The sequence below is a fragment of the Callorhinus ursinus genome, unplaced genomic scaffold (genome assembly GCF_003265705.2).
Source record: "Callorhinus ursinus isolate GAN/ISIS: 27379988/994484 unplaced genomic scaffold, GSC_fseal_2.0 scaffold69, whole genome shotgun sequence".
Lineage (NCBI taxonomy): Eukaryota > Metazoa > Chordata > Mammalia > Carnivora > Otariidae > Callorhinus > Callorhinus ursinus.
In genome coordinates, this window is record NW_027397131.1 from 3,685,443 (window position 1) to 3,707,028 (window position 21,586).

The window sequence follows — 21,586 nt, forward strand, 5'->3', positions numbered from 1 at the left end:
ACATGCCCTCCTTAATACCCATCACCGGGGGAGTATTCTTTTTAAAAAATATTTTATTTATTTATTTGAGAGAGAGAGAGAGCAAGAGAGAGAGAGTGAGCACGAACGAGGAGGGGAGGGCAGAGGGAGCCAGAGAAGCAGACTCCCTGCTAAGCAAGGAGCCCAGCATAGGGCTCGGCCCCAGGACCCTGGGATCATGACCTGAGCTGAAGACAGACTCTTAACCAACTGAGCCACCGAGGCGCCCCTGAATGAGTATTCTTAAACAGAAAATAACTTGTATTAATACCAACAATTTTCCAGTTGTGGGGTGTTTCCTTTCTGAGTGTCATTCCCAAGATCCTTATAAGAATCATCTTTTAACATATATATACACACACACATATACATATATATACATATATATATATATATATATATATATATGTATTTACTTTAAATCCATTTGCCCAAAGATGAAGGCATTAAGTAGAAAAATTGAAGGTGGATTATTACTGCTTTGTGCTTAACCAAAACAAGTGAACAAAAATGCATTAGACTAAATGCATACAAATGATTCAGACACTTAAATGTGGTGGAAATGTATAGATTCTTTACCAAAACACTCAAGCCTAGGATTGCAGTGATACCAGATCATCCGGAACACAGAAAACGTGCCATGCTCTGTACCACCCTCGGCCTGCTGACCCACACTGTCCTTCCTGCTCTGAACTGGTACATCTTGTCTGGTGACCAGAAGACAAAACATCAGAAAGCTGGGATTTCTTTGTGCAACTGAGCCCTGTCCCCAGGATGAATTTGTCCTTGGGAAACAGCAGTGCCAACTGAGAAAGCAACAGGGCTTGATTGATGGCTGGGGTTGCTTGTGTTCCAGGACCTGGAAGGATGCTGCCTATTGTCCAAACACTGCTCACATGGCCAGGAAAGACAGTCCGTCATGGTTCAGCCCAGAGAGGCATTGATGGCCCCACAAGGTGCCATAAAAACATGACAAATGAGGCCGCTGAGATGGGTAAAGAGAATAAGGGACATATGCATTGTTCAATATATTAATTTCTTGCATTCTGTCTTCTATTTACCTTTTCTTCTATTACTAAATAGCTGCAAGCTTGTCAAGTTGGGTCAAATAATAGCTAAGTGTGTTGACTTTTTATCAGTTTGTGGTGTTTCTATACTGGAACATTCTGATGAAGAAATCTATTTCAGCCCATACAGTTTTCCCTTTTAAATTAAGTGGTAAGAAGAAAGAGACTGTTGAGTAACTCTGCAGTGTCTTCAGGGGATAATTCTATCACTAGCTTTCAGCAGTTACATTTCAATAAAGGACACGAGCTGGGAAGCCAAAAAGAAAACCTCTCTTGATGAGAATGTTCGGCCATTCTTATTAGCTGCAACATATGAGATATATCCTTGGTGACTTTGGAACCTGTAATCATGTTTGTCTGACAATAATTGGTACTGTAAAGTTCACAGGACATTTTCACAGATATTTTTCTTAGTGCATCTTATCAACAATCCTAGCAGTAACTTTTAATGTTGGCCATTCATTAGGTGTCCAAAATCATTCCACCACTTTATTCTCTCCCTGGAACTCCTGTGCCCCCAGCCTAGAGAATATAGTCAGAAGGACAAAATACTGAATTACAGAAAGATAAAGGAAATTAGCAAATTGTCTTTTCAACTTATCACCTTGGCTGTCTATTTTACTGCTTTTTTTTTTTTTTTTTTTTAGTTTTTGCTATGTTTTTCAAAAAACAAGATGGTCAGGGCACCTGGGTCGCTCAGTCAGTTAAGTGTCTGCCTTTGGCTCAGGTCATGTTCCTGTGATTGAACCCCATGTGGGGTTCCCTGCTCAGTGGGGAGTCTGCTTCTCCCTTTGCCCTCCCCCTGCTTGTGCTCATGGGCGAGCTCTCTCTCTCTCTCTCTCTCTCAAATGACTAAATAAAATCTTTAAAAAATAAAAAAAAAAACCAAGATGGTCTGTGATATGGAGGCTGCTCCCTTCAGCCTTAATTCTGGGTTACTTACTGAAAGTAACCTGCCTGTTTCTTTACACTTCCTTTGCTTCTGAATAATCTAATCCCATGAAGAGATCTAATGATCTCTTTTATTTATTTTATTTATTTATTTATAATCTCCATTATTATCTTGGTGTTATAAAAGTATCCAGTTAGATGGGGTAAATGGATTTTTTAGATAAATTCCAATAATTAAAAAGTATATATTAACTGATTAATCTCTGCTGTATACCAGAGATATTACATGGCTTTCAGCAGTAATTGTCTGAAGAAATATAATAGCTCACAAACTGTTTTCACTCTTTATCAAAACCCTAATGTATTCTTTAGCTGACTTATTTTAGGCCTAACCTCATTTCTTTTAGACTTTAGGACTGCAGACACATTTGCATCTACGTCTTTTATCCTTCAATATCTATAAGGCCTTTTTATTCAATAAACAGCCATCGGGGGTCTCTTTTGTCACAAACAATTGTGTGGTACACAATGGGAAAGGAACTAATAGGAATGAGACAAACTCCCTGAAGAGGCAACCTTCGGTTCAGCGGGGAAGACAGCAACATAATTACAATTCAGCGTTAGAAATGCTAAACTACACATGTCCATACCTGGAACAGGGAAGACAGAATTGCTCAGGGCAAGCACTCTGGCATCATTCTTGATCCCTCTTGGTCATATCCCACACTCAGGCCACGAGCAAACCCTGCTGGCTCCCCCACCCCACCCCTGCACTGACATATGGAATGTGGCCACTTCTCACCACCTACGCTGCTCCCAGGCCAAAGTCATATTATCTCTCGCGATTGTTACCTTTTCGCTGGTCCCATCCTTCTGCCTTTTCCCCCTGACATGCCCCTTCCCGCCCCCCCCCACCATTTAATCAGTTCTCTTTATAGTAGTGGGGCAATCCTATTGAAACATAGATTATATCATGTCATTCTGCTCAAAAACCCCTAACCGTTCACCAGTTCATTCAAAGTTAAGAGCCAGGGGCATCTGGGTGGCTCAGATGGTTAAGCGTCTGCCTTCGGCTCAGGTCATGATCCCAGGGTCCTGGGATCGAGTCCTGCATCGGGCTCCTTGCTCAGCAGGGAGTCTGCTTCTGCCTCTCCCCCTGCTTGTTCTCTCTCTGTCTCTCTCGCAAGTGAATAAATAAAATCTTTATAAAAAAAAAAACAACAACAAAGTTAAGAGCCAGATACCATGAGGCCCTCCCTACCTCGGTCCAGCATTGCCTCCCTGAGCTCAGCTCCTGCTTTTTTTCGCCCTTATCCTAAAGGACACATCCTGCTTCAGGGCCTTTGCACTAGCTATTTCCTTTCCACACTAGCTGTTTCCTTTTCCCCCTAGATAGCAGCATGTTAGCTCCCTCACTCCCCTCAGGTCTTTACTGAAATGTCATCTGCTCAGTGAGGCCCACCCTGGTCACCTCATTCCAAAAGCAGATCTTCTGCTCCCTAATATTTCTGTCCCCCTTCCCTGCTATATTTCCTGTCTGGTACTTGTCACGACCTAACATACCACATAGTTTACATATTCTTCTTATTGTCCACTAGAAAATGAGCATGAAGATAAGCACAAGGACAGTGATTTGTGTCTTTAACTAATTGCTGTAATCTTAGTGTCTAGGAGAGTACATATGTATGTACAGTATCAGTTAATATTGCTGGAAGAAATGATTGAATGATTGCTTATTGCTGTTGGATAAGTGACTTGACAAGTCCTGGTACCTTTATTGATCCAAGGAGGATTGCTGAGAGGTCTGGGTAAACTCCCCTTCCTGTTGTAGTGGGATGATCTTGCTAGTTAGATTTGTTTCAAAAGAGTCAGGGAGGTTAATCCCAGAGACCTCCCATCTGGCATTCAGATTGACATGGAGGCTTGCTTCTATCTACAGCAAGTCTTGCTCTCAGGAGAAAAAGTGAGCAGTGCAGGTTGGAAGTTCCTCTGTCTTTTAGCTTCAGGGAAAGCCAAAGAGGAATGAGAATGAGAGGTGGTATTGGGAGGGAATTTATTACCACAATTTCACCTTCTCCTATTAGGCAAGCCTTCTTTATGTCAATGCTTCCTGCTCTCATTGACCAGGAGTTAAATAAGATTGCTTAAATTATTTCTTCTAATAAATTACTTGTGCTTCACCCAATTTCACATGCGTTCAACTTTTTCTGATGATTGTGTGAGATGTAAGACTATACTACAGGGAGCATGGATTGCTAAGTAGAGAAAATGGGATGTTGAGTGAAAAACAGCCAGTTTCTATTGGATGATAACCCAGAACCTTCTGCGGCAGGACCAATGTCCCCCGTGGTATTTGTATCATGATCAAAGAGCCAACCATTTTTAAGACTCAAGTTTTATCTATCTCAGGGTTTGGTGCCATTGGTGGGATGTTGATATGGCTTTCCTGCCCTTAAGAGCATGCATTGCTTTGGCCTCAGTTTTGGAGGGTGGGGGAAGACCGGTTTAAAATGTTACTTCCTACTAAACATGCAGTTATGGGCTTGGAAGAAATAGTCGCGCATGCTAATCACTCCCAAATCTGGATATATTGCAGGGTGTCTTGACAGTTTCCCCCACATAACATCTGTACTTAAGAAGCCTCACTGCTATTGGTAAAGTATTGACTTGATTTCTCTGCTCACATCCAGGGCACTGCATGGTACTGCCCTGCTCTCCCCAGAACCCCCCGCCAGGCGCTCCCCTACAGACCTCTCCATCTTCCATGAGTATGAGCTTACAGAGCCATTCATCTCCTGATGGTTATGTTCACCGATCACTGACAACTCCCTGTCCATCTCATACACACCGGGCTGCTTCCCTACTAAAACTTTCCAAAGCCACATGTGACACATTCCCTTTCTCTGCCATGCTCCCAGCTCTTTCGTGCTGTTTTGATCTGTTTGCATAGCGCTGTCAGACCACATGCATGAAAGGTGTGTTGTTGAATTGAATGGTTTTGAAAATGTTTCTGTAAAGAACCTACCTAGGTTATAGGGGGAGACGGAAGCTTGAAGCCCCAAAGAGGGAGATCAGGGACTCCTACTTGAATCTTGGCCCGAAGGGGACCTGTGCGCACCGACAAAGGAAAGAAGCCCATTAAAATGTGATCACGATCTCTACCAAGATGAAGGATATAGGGAGTCTCTACTAAAAAAAGAAATGGTAGGCAGTACTGACGTGTAAAGAAGTAGGGTCCTACCACAGAACAAAAGGCTTTAAAGGGTATGTTAACAAGGAGATACTTCCAAGTGAAACTCAAATAAATAGAACTGTTGGTTTACTTTTGGTCACCAAGTGTGCATCAGCAAGAGACAAGACCGGAATTGGCCCGTGGGAGAAGGGCATTTGGCTGTCCCGCTCACAGCTGGAACCCACGAACCTTCCCGATGGCCCATCAGATTCCCCTAATGTTAGGCTCTTAGATGAAGGATAATTTAGGTATTTTTTTTTTCCACTTAACCAGATAAGAAAATGCAAGGCCCGCAGCAGCTCCTTAGCCGGACAGTGGTGGCAGGGTGGATGGGACTAGGAAAGGCGAAATAAACCAAGAAGATAAGAGCATTTCTGTGATAGGAGGGAGCTTGGGAAATCCATTCTTAACAACGCAGTGTTATAGTGATTGTAGACCCTTTTTCAACCACTTCTTCAAAGGATGGATTTGATATTTCACATTGGAAAAGCAGTTTACCTTCTGGTTGCTTGTCTGACCTTCTCCCACCACGTTTGCTCTCTTTCACTGTAGATGTTATAAAGACAGGCCTGGGGAATTTGTATGGCCTTGGCTGTTTCAAGCCTAGCTTGAGCCGAGCAAGATGTGTGGGTAAGATGCACTGTTTTCAGATTTTTTTTCTTGCATCCATCAACAAAGATTGGTCCCAACTTTGCACACACTCCTTATGTTACCCAAATACCTTTGCCAATTTTTTACATGCTATCTTTGGCCCGCGGTCTCCTTAAAAGATAACTGAAAAAAACATGTTGTCTTGTTTGTTTAATATCTGAAGAAAAACTGATACAACTGGAGGTTGGCTTTACCAGCTCAAGCATTTCTGGATGACTTGGGCTCTCCCTGACCCCCACCCCACCTCCCACCCGTCTGTGAAGCGAGATTCACAATTGTGTCAACATACAGATCTGCTCTGGATTCTTTTTTCTTCACTATTCAAAACATTACTCCGTGGGTATTATTAGTGAAAGTTTTATATTAATATCTTCCCCTTAGGGAAAAGATATTACATTTTTCTCCCCAAAATAAACATTCCGTAGGTAAGCAACTGAGACCCTGCACTCTTAAATCCTTTGTAATCCTGGCTTCCTTTAAAACCACTTAGCTGGGTTCAAAAAAAACCCAAAAAACAAAAAACAAAATCTAAACCTCTTTCTACCCCTTCTCAATATTCAAGTTCTGGAGTTTAGAGTTTTGTCTACTTTGTGCTTTGCTTCTGCATTCTCAAATTCTTGTGCTTTCTACTCCAAATAGCTGTAGGATGCCATTTAAACCCATCAGATTCTTTTTACAGCTGAAATAGGAACCCTGAGGTCATTTCTAGGCTAACCCTGCTGCATAGTATGTGAGAATGTCCTCATCACACCTCCCCCTCCCAATTATTTTTAAACTCAACTCTTCCAAGTAAGAAAATGTAACCGAGCCACAGAAGTAGAAATGCTAGAACCTGCCTTTTTCTTGTTATCTTTCATAGGCATGGCATTTTTAAACACAGGCTTGTGTCAGACACTGAACAGTCTCCACACAGGAATGAATGTTTTGATTAAAAGTTATTTGATATCTCTAGTTCCTTGGAATTCTGCCTAAAGCTGGAGATATTCTTAGCTGCAGGTCTCGTGCCTTCCTTGACTAGATAAAAAAGCGGCTCAAAATCTAGAGGGACTACATGGCATTCTCAAAATAGTTACTTGATTGTATAGGTGTTTATATGGCAGAGGATCCTGCTGTGTGAAGAGTTAAGGGTTAGGAAAGAATATTGGGCTAAGGAGGAATGTGTCAAAACAGCATCTTTCTGTAGCTCCATCCATCACCACATCCATTGATTCCCAGCCTTTTGGTTAAAATCAGGATTAGGGTACTACAATATTAGGGCAGGCCTGAAGAATGGGATTCTCCATAATTTGTTTTTTTTTTTTTAAGATTTTATTTATTTATTTGAGAGAGAGAGAATGAGAGATAGAGAGCACGAGAGGGAAGAGGGTCAGAGGGAGAAGCAGACTCCCTGCCGAGCAGGGAGCCCCATGTGGGACTCGATCCCGGGACTCCAGGATCATGACCTGAGCCGAAGGCAGTTGCTTAACCAACTGAGCCACCCAGGCGCCCGGGATTCTCCATAATTTGTATATAACGTTTCCTTCACTTGCATTTGTATTTAGATCAACAAGGGTTAAGCCAAAGACACTGAAACAAGTTGGTAGGTAAAATAGGATCTTATTCTTGAACTGTTCTTACTGTAAAACAATGGAGATGCAGTCTCCTAGCACCTAAATGTGCATTAATAAAAAGAAAAAAGAGTAACTTTATTCCAAGGACACAAATAGAATTTTTATTCAATAAGTTATTCTAGCTTCAGAGGTAGTATTGCTCTCATACAACCTCTTCTCTTTAACTGTCATCCTTTTGTGGCAAAATATTTGCAGAACATTGAATTATTTTTCTAGCTTTCCAAAAGCATTTCATGCATTGAGATATTGATGCGACACAGTTAGAGGTTGGGCCCTCCGGACCTGTATTGTGTGATGGCATTATGCTACTATCATCAAGAGATTCCATTTTTTCCAACCCCCAAGGTCCTGTCTGTACTTGTTTACAGGTCAACTGAATAGTAACTAGTATGTGTTCAGTGGCATGAGTGTTATCCAGTAACCTTGGCAACGGAGCCAGCTCTGATTTCAAAACCTCACATGCTGTATCATAAAATTAGATAACAGAATTGACATTTAGCTACATGTCTGTCATATAAATTAAGCTCTGAGAATATTTCCTTTATAGCCATGTGCTTCAATATGGAAATGGGTACCAATTAGAACAATTTTAGGCATATACACACTATTCTACATTTAGGTACTGGATGCATTTCCTCAATTCTTTCTCTATAATATTGAACCTCACAGATTGCCATGTTAATCTCACTGTGCCAAAATTCATGGTGGCTTTGTTTTACGATCGGGATGAAGCTTAGAGCAGAGCTGCGTCAGATATCCTATATAAATAGGATTATGAATAATAGAAAACTCAGCTCCTAAAAAATGTAAAATTCAAAGCATTCTTAGCTTTCCTGGATACCGTTATTTATGCTGATTAGAAGTAAGGCTGTGCACAGAATATTCCACTAACTAAATCAGAATCCCGAAGACAAGACATGCTTCCCTTTCATTTATATACTTGTACATATTTTTACACATAATATATTTTCCAGTGTCTATGAATCTCTGATAATATCTATTTCAAGGACATTCTAAACATGCAGATTAATACATTCATCTACTTTGAGTCCTAGGTCCTCTTTTATAATTTGTAAATATTTTAATCTCAGGATTTTCCCCAGTATGTGCTGTGGACTGGTGCAGTTTTTCTGGGATATAAATTTAAAGATTCAACTTGTGAATTACATTTAATGTAAGCACCCTGCAGTTTTCTGCATTGCAAATGATTATTTTTAGAAATTTTATGGTTGCCCAGATATATTTGTTTGTCTTCATTGATATGTAGGAGGGAAAGCTCATTAATGATTTAAAAAGAAGGTGTTTTGATTCATCGACTTGATTCTTCTCATTACATAAACAGTAAAGGCAATAAATTAGCATCTAATAAAATTGTAAGAGTTTATTTCTGAATTTAGCTGCAAGATAGTCTTGAATCCTTGGGCATAATTTTTCCCTATTCTTTTATATTCTTCTGCCTCAATGTTTTCAAAGTCACCATTCAGCATATTTTAACCTAGAATGATTGGTTTATAATTCTTATTAAAGATACCTTTTAGCAGCTGTCAAACACCATATTGAACAACTGTTTTGTAAAACTGTTCTCTGGCTTCTAGAATGGTAAGTTATTATATAAAAATAGAAGATCCTTATGTCAAAATTGACTATAAAGTACTTTTTTCCTTTCCCCACTTACCTGCTGTGTGTCACATATAACATTTGAGAAATCTGCTTCCGACATTCTCTTATTAGTCATTCACCTAACTCTTGCTGGCTTTCTGTTAAACACGACCCTCTTGCCATATCCCTAGTAAAGAGTCAAAATCCCCGCAAATTCAGGACATTTTCTTTTCAGAAACAGATAAGTGGTTGTGCTCCCTACATGTGTGCTTAAGTGGGAAGAAGGGCAGAAATCCTTCTGTGTATTTGCTGACCCCGGACAGCAAATACCTGTTATGTTTTCAGTAATGTTTAAACTGTTTGCTTTATCTCATTGGGTTGAGTCATCATCGCCTTTACGTTTAAACTGGTAAAAGGTAGTTTTTATTGTTTTATTTTATCTTGAAACTATTTCTTGTGACAAACAGAAATAGTTCCGCATGTTGTGGTTCCAGGACTGAATCAAGTTTGGGTAATCATCTGTATTGTAAAATAACATCATCAGAAACTTCAATACATCGGCGTTCCGCAGTGTGATATGAGAATAAACTCAGGCTGTGTTGGTGCTGGAATGTGGGGGCTTCTCAAGCTGTTTGCATGACTCCGAGATGTATTTTAACATCCGTGGTTCTGTTCTGTTTTGTTTTGTTTTATTGTGACATGATATGGCCTTAGATGGATGGGGTGGGGGGGACCATAATGATAAAAGGAAAAAAGGGATAAGACAATACAACTTCTTTTGTGATTTCCTTTTAGGTCTGATGTTGTGGTCCTCTGTTTTTCGATCGCTAATCCCAATTCCCTAAATCATGTGAAAACCATGTGGTATCAAGAAATCAAGCACTTTTGCCCCCGCACACCTGTTGTTCTGGTTGGCTGCCAGCTAGACCTCCGCTATGCTGATCTTGAAGCTGTTAATCGAGCCAGACGCCCTTTAGCGAGGTAAGCCAAGGGACTCGGTGATTTGCTGTGCTGGCCAAATTAAAATTTAGAGGTAACAGATGTCTCTGTAGGCTAGGGTTGCGCTCCTCAGTGGTCCTGGGGCCCCATCAGTCAGCCATGTGCTTTAAGTTAGCTTGTTAATCCTGACCCTTCTCAGGCTCACCGTCCCCTCGTAGGTAAGGAACCCATTTTTGTAAAACAGTTGGCCATTGCTGGAAGTGACTTCTCCAACTGTGACATGGTGTGAATAAAAGTGCCTTGAAATTTGTAAAAAATTAAACAAAACATTGGCTACTCATAATAATGTCATTCTTGAAAGTATGATTATTATGGTAAAGTTCATGAACGTGCAGAGGGATTAGCCACAGTCCCCGGCCCCGGGAATATCAGGTTCATACAGATACGCACATCTGAGTGTTTTCAGTCTTCTCGTTTTCCTCAGTCCAACCTCTGAGAATATTTCATTCCCAAAAAGGCAGTGTCTAGTTCTTAAAAATCATATGGACCTATAGTTGCAAATATTTTTAAAGTGTCACAAGTTTAAAAATCAACCTGAAAGAGGATTTGTTTGACTCTGTATAAAATGTGGAATACCAGTTTTAGGGGGAAATAAGAGTTTTTAAAAACCTGTGCACCCTCCATATTCCCTTCATAAAAAATAATTATATATATATTTTATGTCTAAGAGCATAGTTTTCCCAAAAATGTTGATATTAATACCTTCCTTTGATGTTTGTCTAATAGGCTTATTACAAAAATTTTGTATAGGCAGCTTTTTATACTCTCACAGCAAAAGCAAATGGTGCTTTCTTTAGACAATTTCTGATGTTCTTGGTGCATTTCAGATAAATTTTCTGAAAACGGTTCATGTTAGGTTTTCACAGTCCTTCTGTTAAATGCGTGAACTAGGCATTGCATATTAGAAGCCACATAGGGGGGAAGGGGACTCACGGTGAAAGAGACTGCCCCTGGCATCCAGAACTTTCTGTGGGAAAGAATCGGCTAAGATAATCAGGCCTCACAACCACGGACGTGGAGGACTAGAGGAGAGTTACGGGTGCTAGAGGATGCAGGGGGACAGTCCCTTCTGTAGAGCAGCTCTGAGATTTCATGAAGGAGGCAGTATTTGAACTAAGCCTTGAGGAGTGTCACCAGCTAGTGATTTTCAAGGCAGTCCCAGGGAACCAGGAGCACAAAACGCCCAGAGGAGCCAACCTTGAAGTTAAGACTTCTTCCCTGCACCCCCTTCCGCCTTCGCAACACCCTACCGTTTTTCCTTGCGTTCTATCCAGGTCTTCAAATCCAATTTCTAACCAGTCTTGTATTTCTCCTAAGACCAGCGCCTGTCAAGCACGTTACCTTTGATTCTGAAAGCCAAATATTTATTGAGGAAGATCCATTCCTAACATTATGTCTCAGAATCAAGAGTGTGTTTGTGAGGACTAGAACAACAAATCACATATTGCCCATTTACCGTGTTATGCCATGGTCGTGGCACTATTCTGCTTACACTGCTTCCAAAGGTTTGGCCTCCCTGGGTTTGATTAGATTGTAATGGGCCTTGTGTGCCAGCTTAAAGGGCACAGCCTTTGTTCCATGGGCTTTGTGGAACCAGAGGAAATATTGAAAAAGAATTACAGCTGCAAGTCATACTTCCGTTATGTAAGGATTTTTCCTGCAGCAGTGAGCACTGTGCGGTAAAATGTGGAGAGTCTGAAGACAGACAGGCAAGAGGCTAATGCACTAGTCCAAGCAAAAGAGGATCACAGAGTCACTGCAGACGTGGAAGAGAAGAGAAGCAGTTAGACATGAGAGAAGGCTCACAGACGTGATGGAAGGGACCTAATGGGCCGTTGGATGTGAACCAGTTAACCAGTCTAGAACTACGGGGTTCTAATTGCTTGGCAGAGGTCTCTTGGCAACTTGCAAACGTGACCTGAGGCAAACCCTTTAAGCTCGCTGCCTCTGTTTCTTCAGAAGGTGGATGAAAATCACACCCGCAGGGTTATTGTGAGGCTCAAATGAGAAAAAGCATATGGATTCGTTGTAAGGTTGTAAAGCAAAATGTAAGCATAAGGTGCCGGTGACAAAGATGAAGGTGACAATGGGACGATGGCTGCTATTTGTCAGGCGCTTACTGTGGGCTAGCATAGTATCTCATTTCAACTTCTCAGGAGTCCTTTAAAATGTAGGGTTTTACTATTATTATTCCTATTTTACCGATGGGAAAACCAAGGCTTAAAGAGTTTAAGTAACTTGCCCAGGATCATATAACTAGTAAATACGGCTGATACTTCAGTTACTGTAGTTACTACTGAAAGCATTTTTTTTCTGCAGGCTTAAGGTTGGAAGACTTGAGGTTGATAGATTTTTCAAGAGTTTTATTAAAAGCCTTCATAGGGGGGCGCCTGGGTGGTTCAGTTGGTTAAGCATCTGCCTTCGGCTCAGGTCCTGGGATCGAGCCCCACATTGGGCTCCCTGCTCAGCGGGGAATCTGCTTCTCCCTCTGCCTCTGCTCTTCCCCACCCCGCTCATACTCTCTCTCTCTCTCTCAAATAAATAAATAAAAATCTCTAAAAAAAAAAAAAAAAAAAAAAAGCCTGCATAGGACTTTAAAGATACAGTTCTATTAGGTGCTTTGATAGGCCCTCATTACCATTTTTTTCCTAAAATGAGGCCGATTATAACTTTTAAATCCTCTATTCTAGGCCCATAAAGAGAGGGGATATTCTGCCCCCCGAAAAAGGCCGAGAGGTTGCGAAGGAACTCGGCATACCGTACTATGAGACAAGCGTCTTTGACCAGTTCGGCATCAAGGACGTGTTTGACAATGCAATCCGAGCAGCGCTGATTTCTCGTAGACACCTGCAGTTCTGGAAATCCCACCTAAAGAAAGTTCAGAAACCTTTACTTCAGGCACCATTCCTACCTCCAAAAGCCCCTCCACCAGTCATCAAAGTTCCAGAATGTCCCTCCATGGGGACGAGCGAAGCTGCCTGTTTACTGGACAATCCCCTGTGTGCCGACGTCCTGTTTGTCCTTCAGGACCAGGAGCACATCTTTGCACATCGAATTTACCTCGCTACCTCCTCTTCCAAATTTTATGATCTTTTTTTAATGGAATGTGAAGAAACCCCAAATGGGAGTGAAGGAGCTGGTGAGAAAGAGAAGCAGAACAGGGATTTCCAGGGGCAGGCGTGGAGCCTTGACCCAGATGAGGAGAGGGGGGAAGGCCCCCCAAGGACCCCTCAGACCAATCAGTGGAAGTCCTCGAGCCAAAACCTGTCCCAGCAGGAGGGTCCGGGGCTGGAAGCCGAGAGCTCGATTCCAGAGATGCAGACTTTGTCAGGCTGGAGCAAGGGGTTCGTGGGCATGCACAAGGAGATGCAAGTCAATCCCGTTTCAAAGCGGGTGGGCCCCGTCACCGTGGTCAGGATGGACTCCTCCGTCCAGCCAGGCCCTTTCCGGACCCTGCTCCAGTTCCTGTACACAGGACAACTGAATGAAAAGGAGAAGGACTTGGTGGGCCTGGCCCAGATTGCAGAGGTTCTGGAGATGTTTGACTTGAGGATGATGGTGGAAAACATCATGAACAAGGAAGCCTTCATGAACCAGGAGATTACAAAAGCTTTTCATGTCAGGAAGGCCAATCGGATAAAAGAGTGTCTCAGCAAAGGGACATTCTCAGGTGAGTAGGTCCAACGATAAAGCCATCGGTCCCTTTGGTTGTGTTTTATTAAACATTAGCTATACACGAGCAAGGGAGAGACTAACCATCACTAACGGGTATAAATGCTTATTTTTTTCATCTACCCTTCTAGCTTGCATGTATCCATCTATTTCGTTTTTATCAGACTTAGCGGACTTAGGGGCTAAAGATTATTCCATTTTGCAGACTGGGAAACTGAGGGACAAAAAGGTTAGGTAACTTGCCCCAGGAAATACAGGCAGGATTTGTACGCGAGCTCCCCTCTAAAGCAGCGCGGTATCACAGTGCTCCTCGAAGGTAAGTCACATTACCCCTGAGCCTGAGCCTGCGCCAGAGCCAGTCAGCTTGATGCTCACGATTCCCCTCCAGGGCCCTTTCCCTGACCAAGTCTACTCTCCACTCACCCTTTGGCCCTGAAATCCTTGAGGTGACATTGGCAGCCACCTGCGTTCCCATCAGGAGTGCCTCATCTGCCCACCTCCGCTCCTTTTCTTTCTCACACCCCTTTACCCTGCCCTTCTATATTTTCCTCACCTCTTCTTTGTCCTTGATGACCATGCCGTCTGCTGCCACAGCGCCCTCACATATTTGCTTGCACAGACTGCTACTAAATTCTGAAATTGCCCTCTGTGTGTGTGTATTTTCATTGTAAAAATGTGACTTTCTGACTTTTATTTATGTGGACGCTTCTGTTTTGTCTTTGTCTTTCATAATGCCTGTCACGATGATACACACGTAGTACTATACATTTAGTCATTGATTACTGAGTCTGTTCATTAATTTTAAAGCTTATAAATAATATTTACGACCATCATGAAATAGAAGCCATCTTGAAAGTTAATGAAAAGCAATGTTACAAAGCTGCAGTAAATTAAACAATGGACCTTAAGTGAAATGAATTGAATCGCCCACCCCTTAATGCAAAGGCATAGTGACCAAATACAGTGTGGAGCTTCAAGTGGACTGTCTTTAAAAAAATAAATAAATAAACTATAAATACAATTTAGAGATAATTGGAAAATTTTGAATATGAACTAGAAAATGGATGAAACTGGGGAATCATTGCTGATTTTCTTAGGCGTGATAATGATATGATTATCTAGAATGTTCTTATTTTTAGAAAACTCTTGACAAAGTAGTTCGAAGTGTCATGCTATCTGTTAAAACAGTGTATACATATACACACACATTCACCATCTATGCACACACACACATATATAGTTAAAACAAACGTGGCAGAATGTTAACAATGTACTGTTTCTTCCACTGTTCTATTATTTTGAAATTTTTCATAGTAAGGAGGAAAAAATATTCCTCTCCTTTATGGTACTGTATGGTTCAGAGAATTTGTGTTGTGAACTTATGTGCAATTTTAAATGTTTACCCCCAATCCTCAAATGACGTAGAAAGAATTGGGTGTTCCAAAGGTGGAGGTTGATACAAAATCACCAAGTTAAGCTATGGAAGAGAGTAAGGAGATGTAGGTTGACGAATATGGGCAGAACTCAGCAAAGCTGGCTCACGGTTATGTTTCTTCAATCCCTGGGCAGATGTGATGTTTAGGTTGGATGATGGAGCCATCAGCGCCCACAAACCGTTGCTGATCTGTAGCTGCAGGTGGATGGCCGCCATGTTTGGGGGCTCGTTTGTGGAAAGCGCCAACAGTGAGGTATGTGCCTTCCGAAAAGCCCAAGGGGTATCTCTGTGAGTGGGCATGTGTTTAACCAGACGACTTCAATTACTTAACTGCTCCCCTGAACCAGTTCCTTAGGCAGTGTTTGAGTGTCAGGTCACCCTCTTCTTGATTTTGCAGTTAGGAGGAGCTGGTGTCTGTTGCTCACTGCTTTCATTTGTAAAACATGATCGGCTCTACTTTTTAACAAATGTCCCCAAGCAAGACACTGGCAAAATCACATCCAATAGGGGCAGAGTCTGTCTTCCAGAAGTTTAAGGCAGTGAAAAGCTTCCTCAGTCACCCCTGTCCTGGGCTCACCTGAGCCCCTGACCAGACGATGGGCCTTAAGAAGCCACCCCCTTGGGCCTCAGTCTTCTCATCTGCCCCGTGAGGGACGCCCCAGGGCATGGGGGACGCCCTGGATGGTCTCCTGGAGCTGCGGCCCTCCCCGAGGCTCGGCCGGACTTGCCTTCTCCAAGGGTTTGTTCACTGGGCGGAAATGGCAACGGAGCAAATGGTCCCTTCTCTGAACACACCTCCCTTCAGTCTCACGGAGGCCACTGAGTCACTTCTCGGGCACCGACCCTATCTCCAGAAGAAGGATAGTCTTAGAGCAGAGCAAGCAGTATCTTGAAGACCCTACCCGTTCATCTTTTTACAAACTCAATTGGAAAAGAAAGAAAATTCCACTCAAGCACTTCTAACTTTAGAAGAGCAAGCATTTTTGTTGAGTTTTGAAAGTATTTTTTAACCATCTTTTTTTAAAAAAACACGGGGACACCCCATCAAGTTTATTGTCCCAAGAGGCTTGTTTTGCATATCTCAGCATCTCTCTCCACACTTTTAAAAGAAATGAAGAAAACAATAGCTGACTTTCCAAAAGGGGCCCTCACCGCAGAAATCTGAGCACTCCCATTGTGACCCAGGAGCCTGCGTTTGCATCCCCAAGTAAGGCTGCAGAATCACAAGCTGGGAGGGGTGGGGCAGAGGAGGTCCCTGGGCCACCTCCTGCTTCCAGAACAAACTGCCACTGCTCCTAAACCAACCCCCAGCAAAAGGCTGTCTTGCTGTGTGGGCAAAAAGTGTTAAGAATTATTCTGATGACCTCTTTTGGTGTCTGGCAGCCTTTCTGAATCAGGAGGTCCTCAGCTGTAACTAACCAAGTCTTTCCCATGCCACCAAAGGGGTTTCAGAGCCGCGTCCCTGAGACGGCAGCAGCGTCGTGGAGGCCGCCCAGTGAAGGACGTGGGGCTTGAATCCCAACTCTTCCACTTACAAGCTGCGTGGCCTTGGGCAAGTGACCCCCTTTCTGAGCTCCGGTCTCCCTGTCTGGAAAGCATGATGATAACCCACAACGTGGTAGTGGGGTGTAAAAGTCAGACCTTGCAAATCACCCCGGGAGCATTAAGTAAACGTAGCTGCCGTCAGTCTTATTGTGATGTTGGTAGGGTTAAATACTCTTTCACTCTTACTTCCAAGAAAATCTGGGGAAGCCACCGACTAACAAAACTTCATCCAAATGGCCTTTCACCCACTTCAGCCATCTCCAGAGATAAAGGACCTGGAGGCTGGCTTCCCTTGTTTTTCCAGCTCACTGAAATGTGTGCTGATTGTGCGGCCGAGCACCTGCTGTTAGCAGCGCAGAGACGCTGATCAAGGTCAGGAACCCAGGCACAAAGGGACACTGTCAGAGCTGACCTCACAGATGCTAATCCCCTTCACCGCTTCCCAGAACGGACCGTAATCAGCTCCAGATTAAAATGTACAGGAGAGGTGACCAAAACAAAAACTTGGCAGAGAATGTGAATGCACACATACGTGGTGAACAGCCTCTCCTGGAGGGGCCCCCTGTGTGGCACGACCTCCTGGAAAGACTAGGCCATTAACACTGCAGCTGAGGCTAATAGGTATGGATATATTCTGCCCAACTTAGAAGACAGAGACCGTGGACCCAAGCAACCGAAGGCCCCTGCCAGATCCCTTTATTTAGTCAGCGTGTTGAGAATGCCATGAGCTGTTGACACGTGTGCCCCTGCCTGCCCCTCCCCTTGATTGCCCCTGTAGACTGTAATGGTTATGTCGTGATGAACTCTAGTCTCAGCTTGACCTTGAGCAAGCGAGCGACCCTCTCCTAATCTGTGTCCTCATCTGTAAAATGGGGGATAACAAGAGAACCGTCTTCAAAGGGCAGGTAAGTCAGGAGAATACATGTATAAACATAGAATTCGGTGCTTGGAACATACGGAAGCTCAAGAAATATCGGTGACTATTGTCCTGGAGGAGTCTTGTTTTAATTCTTTCCATGAAGGATTAAAAATCTTTGTCCCCCGAAAACCCTAAGTTAAAAAGCCCCCCAGATCCCTTCCTAAACTAGCCAAGTGTGGTTAGACGGATCATGGGGAGGGAGGAACATCAGGTAAACGCTCAGTAAATATTCCATGACTGATGTAGGCTCGTACTGGCACTTGGGGTCTGCCCTTTTCTAGGGCACCCATTAACTCTACTGTCCTGTGAAAATCTGACTTCCCCCCTCAAAATTCAGTCTTTTTATTTTTTTGCATTAATAGGATTCTCATGCATATCCAGAAAGGAAGAAAATATACACTGATGTTACTTTAACATTTTTTGCCACTTAATATTTAAGAAGACATTGTATTTGACGTCTATTTTTCTCATTACTTTTAATGTAGCAGTAAGCATAATTCTCTCCCCAGAGGTACTCAGCAAGTGGTTCATTAAAAATGCATGCCTGGCTTGTAGTAAGCAATGCTCTGGATCTGGAATACTTTCTCATTCTCTATGAGACCATCTCTAATTATAAGCCTAATAGTCTGAGCTGATTTTCACAATTAAAATTTTAAACCAACGACACTGGACTATGGGATGTTTTTTAGGATAGCATTATATTCTCTTTGCTGACTTTTTTTTTTAAGGTGCATCCAGCAGGTAGGATGCAAAATTCTTAATTCCATCTCATATTTAGCTTTATATTATTTTTAAAAGTTCTGTGAAATGATCTCTCCATTGTTATACATAAACATTAAAATCACAGAAATGGTCTTTTTTAAAAAAAAAAAAAGGGGGGGGAAAGGTGCAGGTTCCGAACGTGCTTTTAGTTTATTCTCATTCGCTCTAAGGGTCCCGAGCATTCTTTGCCCAACAAAGCCATCGCTTCAGAAAACTGTTAGCATCGTGTTATGCAAGAAGGAGAAAGCAGGTCATGGATGATTACAAATGTCAGAACATGCCGAAGACATTGGAAGTATTGGGGCAGGGCTGCTTACAGGAATCTGTCATCTCCTGCTGCCAGAAATAATTTCTTTTCACTTAGGAAGTTCATTTTGTCGTGACTTAGAACACACTCTTACCAAAAAATGCTAAGGTAATCCAAATATCTTCAAAAACCAGAGTCTCAGTGAAGAAGAAAAAGCTGTAGGTATCACCTCTTCCAAATAACGCCCAGATAATGCATGAGGACACCGAGGATCAGAGAGGGTGAACGATTTGCCAGAGGTCACACTCATTGTAGTGACAAACCCCTGGGCCTGCACCAGCCTCTTGCCTTGTCCTCCAAGCCACTATTTTCCAAAACATCAGGTATCCCCGTAGCTGAGAGCAGGGCTTCGCAGAAAGCTCTGGCACTGTTTACATTTATGATCCCTAATTCTTTATAGCACTTAGGACTTTGTAAAATGTATATGCTTTCACTATCAAAATGGTCCAAATTTTCAAGTTTCACAACTTCAATTATCTAGAAAACTGTGCGAATCCAGACCCGATCTGTATAAGATAAATGCATGTATGTGTCAACATGTATGTACATAAGCATATACGCAAGTATAACTGATGTTAGATTCACTGGAACAGCAATTAATTACAATACAATGGCTTATTTTCAAATAACATCAGTAACGGTTTCTACTTGCCAAGTTGTATCTGTTGCTGTGCTAGAAACTCGAAAGATGACACTTGTCAAATCCTTGATGGTAATGACCCATGCAGCTTATTTACCAGATCATAATTGTTATCATCGACTATGTCTGAAAGGGGGGTGGGTGTATAATTTTCTTACTATTTCTGGGAAGGTCTGGGGGGGGGCCTTCCCTTTGATACAGTAGGAGAAAGTTCTGTCTGCCAGGATATTCTGTCTGAGGTGGCTGGTGGCTGTGCAGGAGGATGATACAAGTTGCTATCGCTTAAATGAATCTGGAACCACGACACCAGAACGCATTGGCCATGAGCCCCATGTCGATTGTGGCGGTAATATATACATAAAGGGAAAGATTAGATATATAATGCAGATGTAATCATGTAATAGAGATATAATCACATATTGTATCTTTATATGGTGTACAGAGGTCTATTAAGTACCAGAAATAGGCAGTTAATAACTGTTCATCCTTTTGAACTTAGAAATCTAATGCTTAAGAACTGTTAGTGAAATATGGTACTTAATTGTACTGTGACCCAAACCTTAGCTTCCTTGCCATGAAGGGTTTCTTGTACTGCACAGCGGTTCTGAGCATAGAATTATACTCCCTAGGTTCAAAGCCCAGTCACTTACTAGCTCCGTGACCTTGGATAGGGGCCTTACTATACTCCATGAACCTCAATTTCCTTACCTGTAAAATGGCAAAAATAATAGTTTTTTCCTCCTAGGGAGAATATAAGGATCAGATTAGATACTGCGTGTGGGAAGCTTAGCACATGACCGCGTGTGAAGGAGGCCTTCCATTAAGGTTAATTTTTATCACCATCATCATGCCTGGAGTCAAAGGCAATGGTGCTGTTCTGTCCTATACCAGGGCCCAACCTGTGGGGTTAGTTTGAGTGTGTGCTGCTGTGCCGTGTACATCCTCACTGGTCCCTGCCCTGGCTCTCTAGCAAACCCTAGCAGGTATCAATATTGGCAAGAACTACAGGTGCTCAGGAGGTCTCGAGATTAGGTGACTCCTACAAAGGAGAGTTTACCAGACCCAACCAACTGTTCCCCACATGTCCCAGGTAAGGACTTCTCTGGATTCTCTGAATCTACTGATAACCTGATAATGTTCCAATAATTTTGAATCTGTGTGGTTGTGCCATAGGAAAAATAATGAAGTGTGTATATTGTGTTTGCATATATTGATAGAACGTTGGAATCATGGACCAGTCACTGTGGCAACGAGGGTGGTTGCTCATCCTCTGTTTTGACATCTTAGAGAGCGGGGCTCTATCGTGTGTCAGCAACAGTGTGGTTTGCAGCTACCCCCCACACCTGTCATGTTGCTGGGAGATTTCTTTCCCCACAATAGCGTATTAGAAAGTACTTGGTGAGGAGAGCCCATAATGTCATCATACATTTACAGACCATTTGTCTGATTTATAAGTCCAAATAGCCATTTAAAAATTCCAAATCAGGCTTTGTCAGGCAGCGCGGCCCACTCCTTTGTCATCTACAAATCAAGCTGTTACGTTTGAAGCAATAAATAGCGAATGACTTCTACGCTCGGCCTCAAAGCAGGTATCCCAGACTTGCCAATATCAAATTGTATGGTTGGGATATTTATAAGCAGTATAGCCTGGAAATGCACCCACTGCTTTCTTCAGCAGAACTTAGCTTCTCAAATAACATTTCAGGTATATCTCCCGAACATAAACAAGATGTCAATGCAAGCGGTATTGGATTATCTTTATACCAAGCAGTTGTCACCTAACTTGGACCTGGACCCACTGGAATTAATTGCCTTGGCAAACAGATTTTGCCTACCACACTTGGTTGCACTTGCAGGTAAGTCTGATGACTCAGGGTCATGCAGGGTCTGACTGTCAAATTTATCAAAATCACATTTAAGCAAAAATAACATTTCCAGGGAATAAAAATTAAATTTTTATCACCCAGTATAGGACTGTCTTGTGCAGGGTGATAATAAGTAGATCAAATGGGGGCGCCTGGGTGGCTCAGTTGGTTAAGCCACTGCCTTCGGCTCAGGTCATGATCCTGGAGTCCCGGGATCAAGTCCCCGCATCGGGCTCCCTGCTCAGCGGGGAGCCTACTTCGCCCTCTGATGCTCCCTCTTCTCATGCTCTCTCTCTCTATCTCATTCTCTCTTTCAAATAAATAAATAAAAATCTTTAAAAAAAATAAGTAGATCAAATATATCAGATAGCCCA

General features: G+C 42.5%; 1 protein-coding gene across 9 annotated transcripts in view; it reads left to right on the top strand.

Annotated features, from left to right (window-relative positions):
- Positions 1-21,586, top strand: part of RHOBTB1 (Rho related BTB domain containing 1) — a 117,965-nt gene that overhangs the window by 89,965 nt on the left and 6,414 nt on the right. For 8 of the 9 annotated variants that reach the window (XM_025850275.2, XM_073886183.1, XM_025850277.2 and 5 more), the window contains 4 exons: positions 9,864-10,049; positions 12,758-13,737; positions 15,309-15,427; positions 21,053-21,203. In XM_025850275.2, the coding sequence (XP_025706060.1) occupies positions 9,864-10,049; positions 12,758-13,737; positions 15,309-15,427; positions 21,053-21,203 (1,436 nt within the window). Of the gene's footprint in view, positions 1-4,572; positions 4,631-9,863; positions 10,050-12,757; positions 13,738-15,308; positions 15,428-21,052; positions 21,204-21,586 lie in introns of all 9 variants that reach the window. The other variant, XM_073886184.1, reaches the window with a different exon arrangement.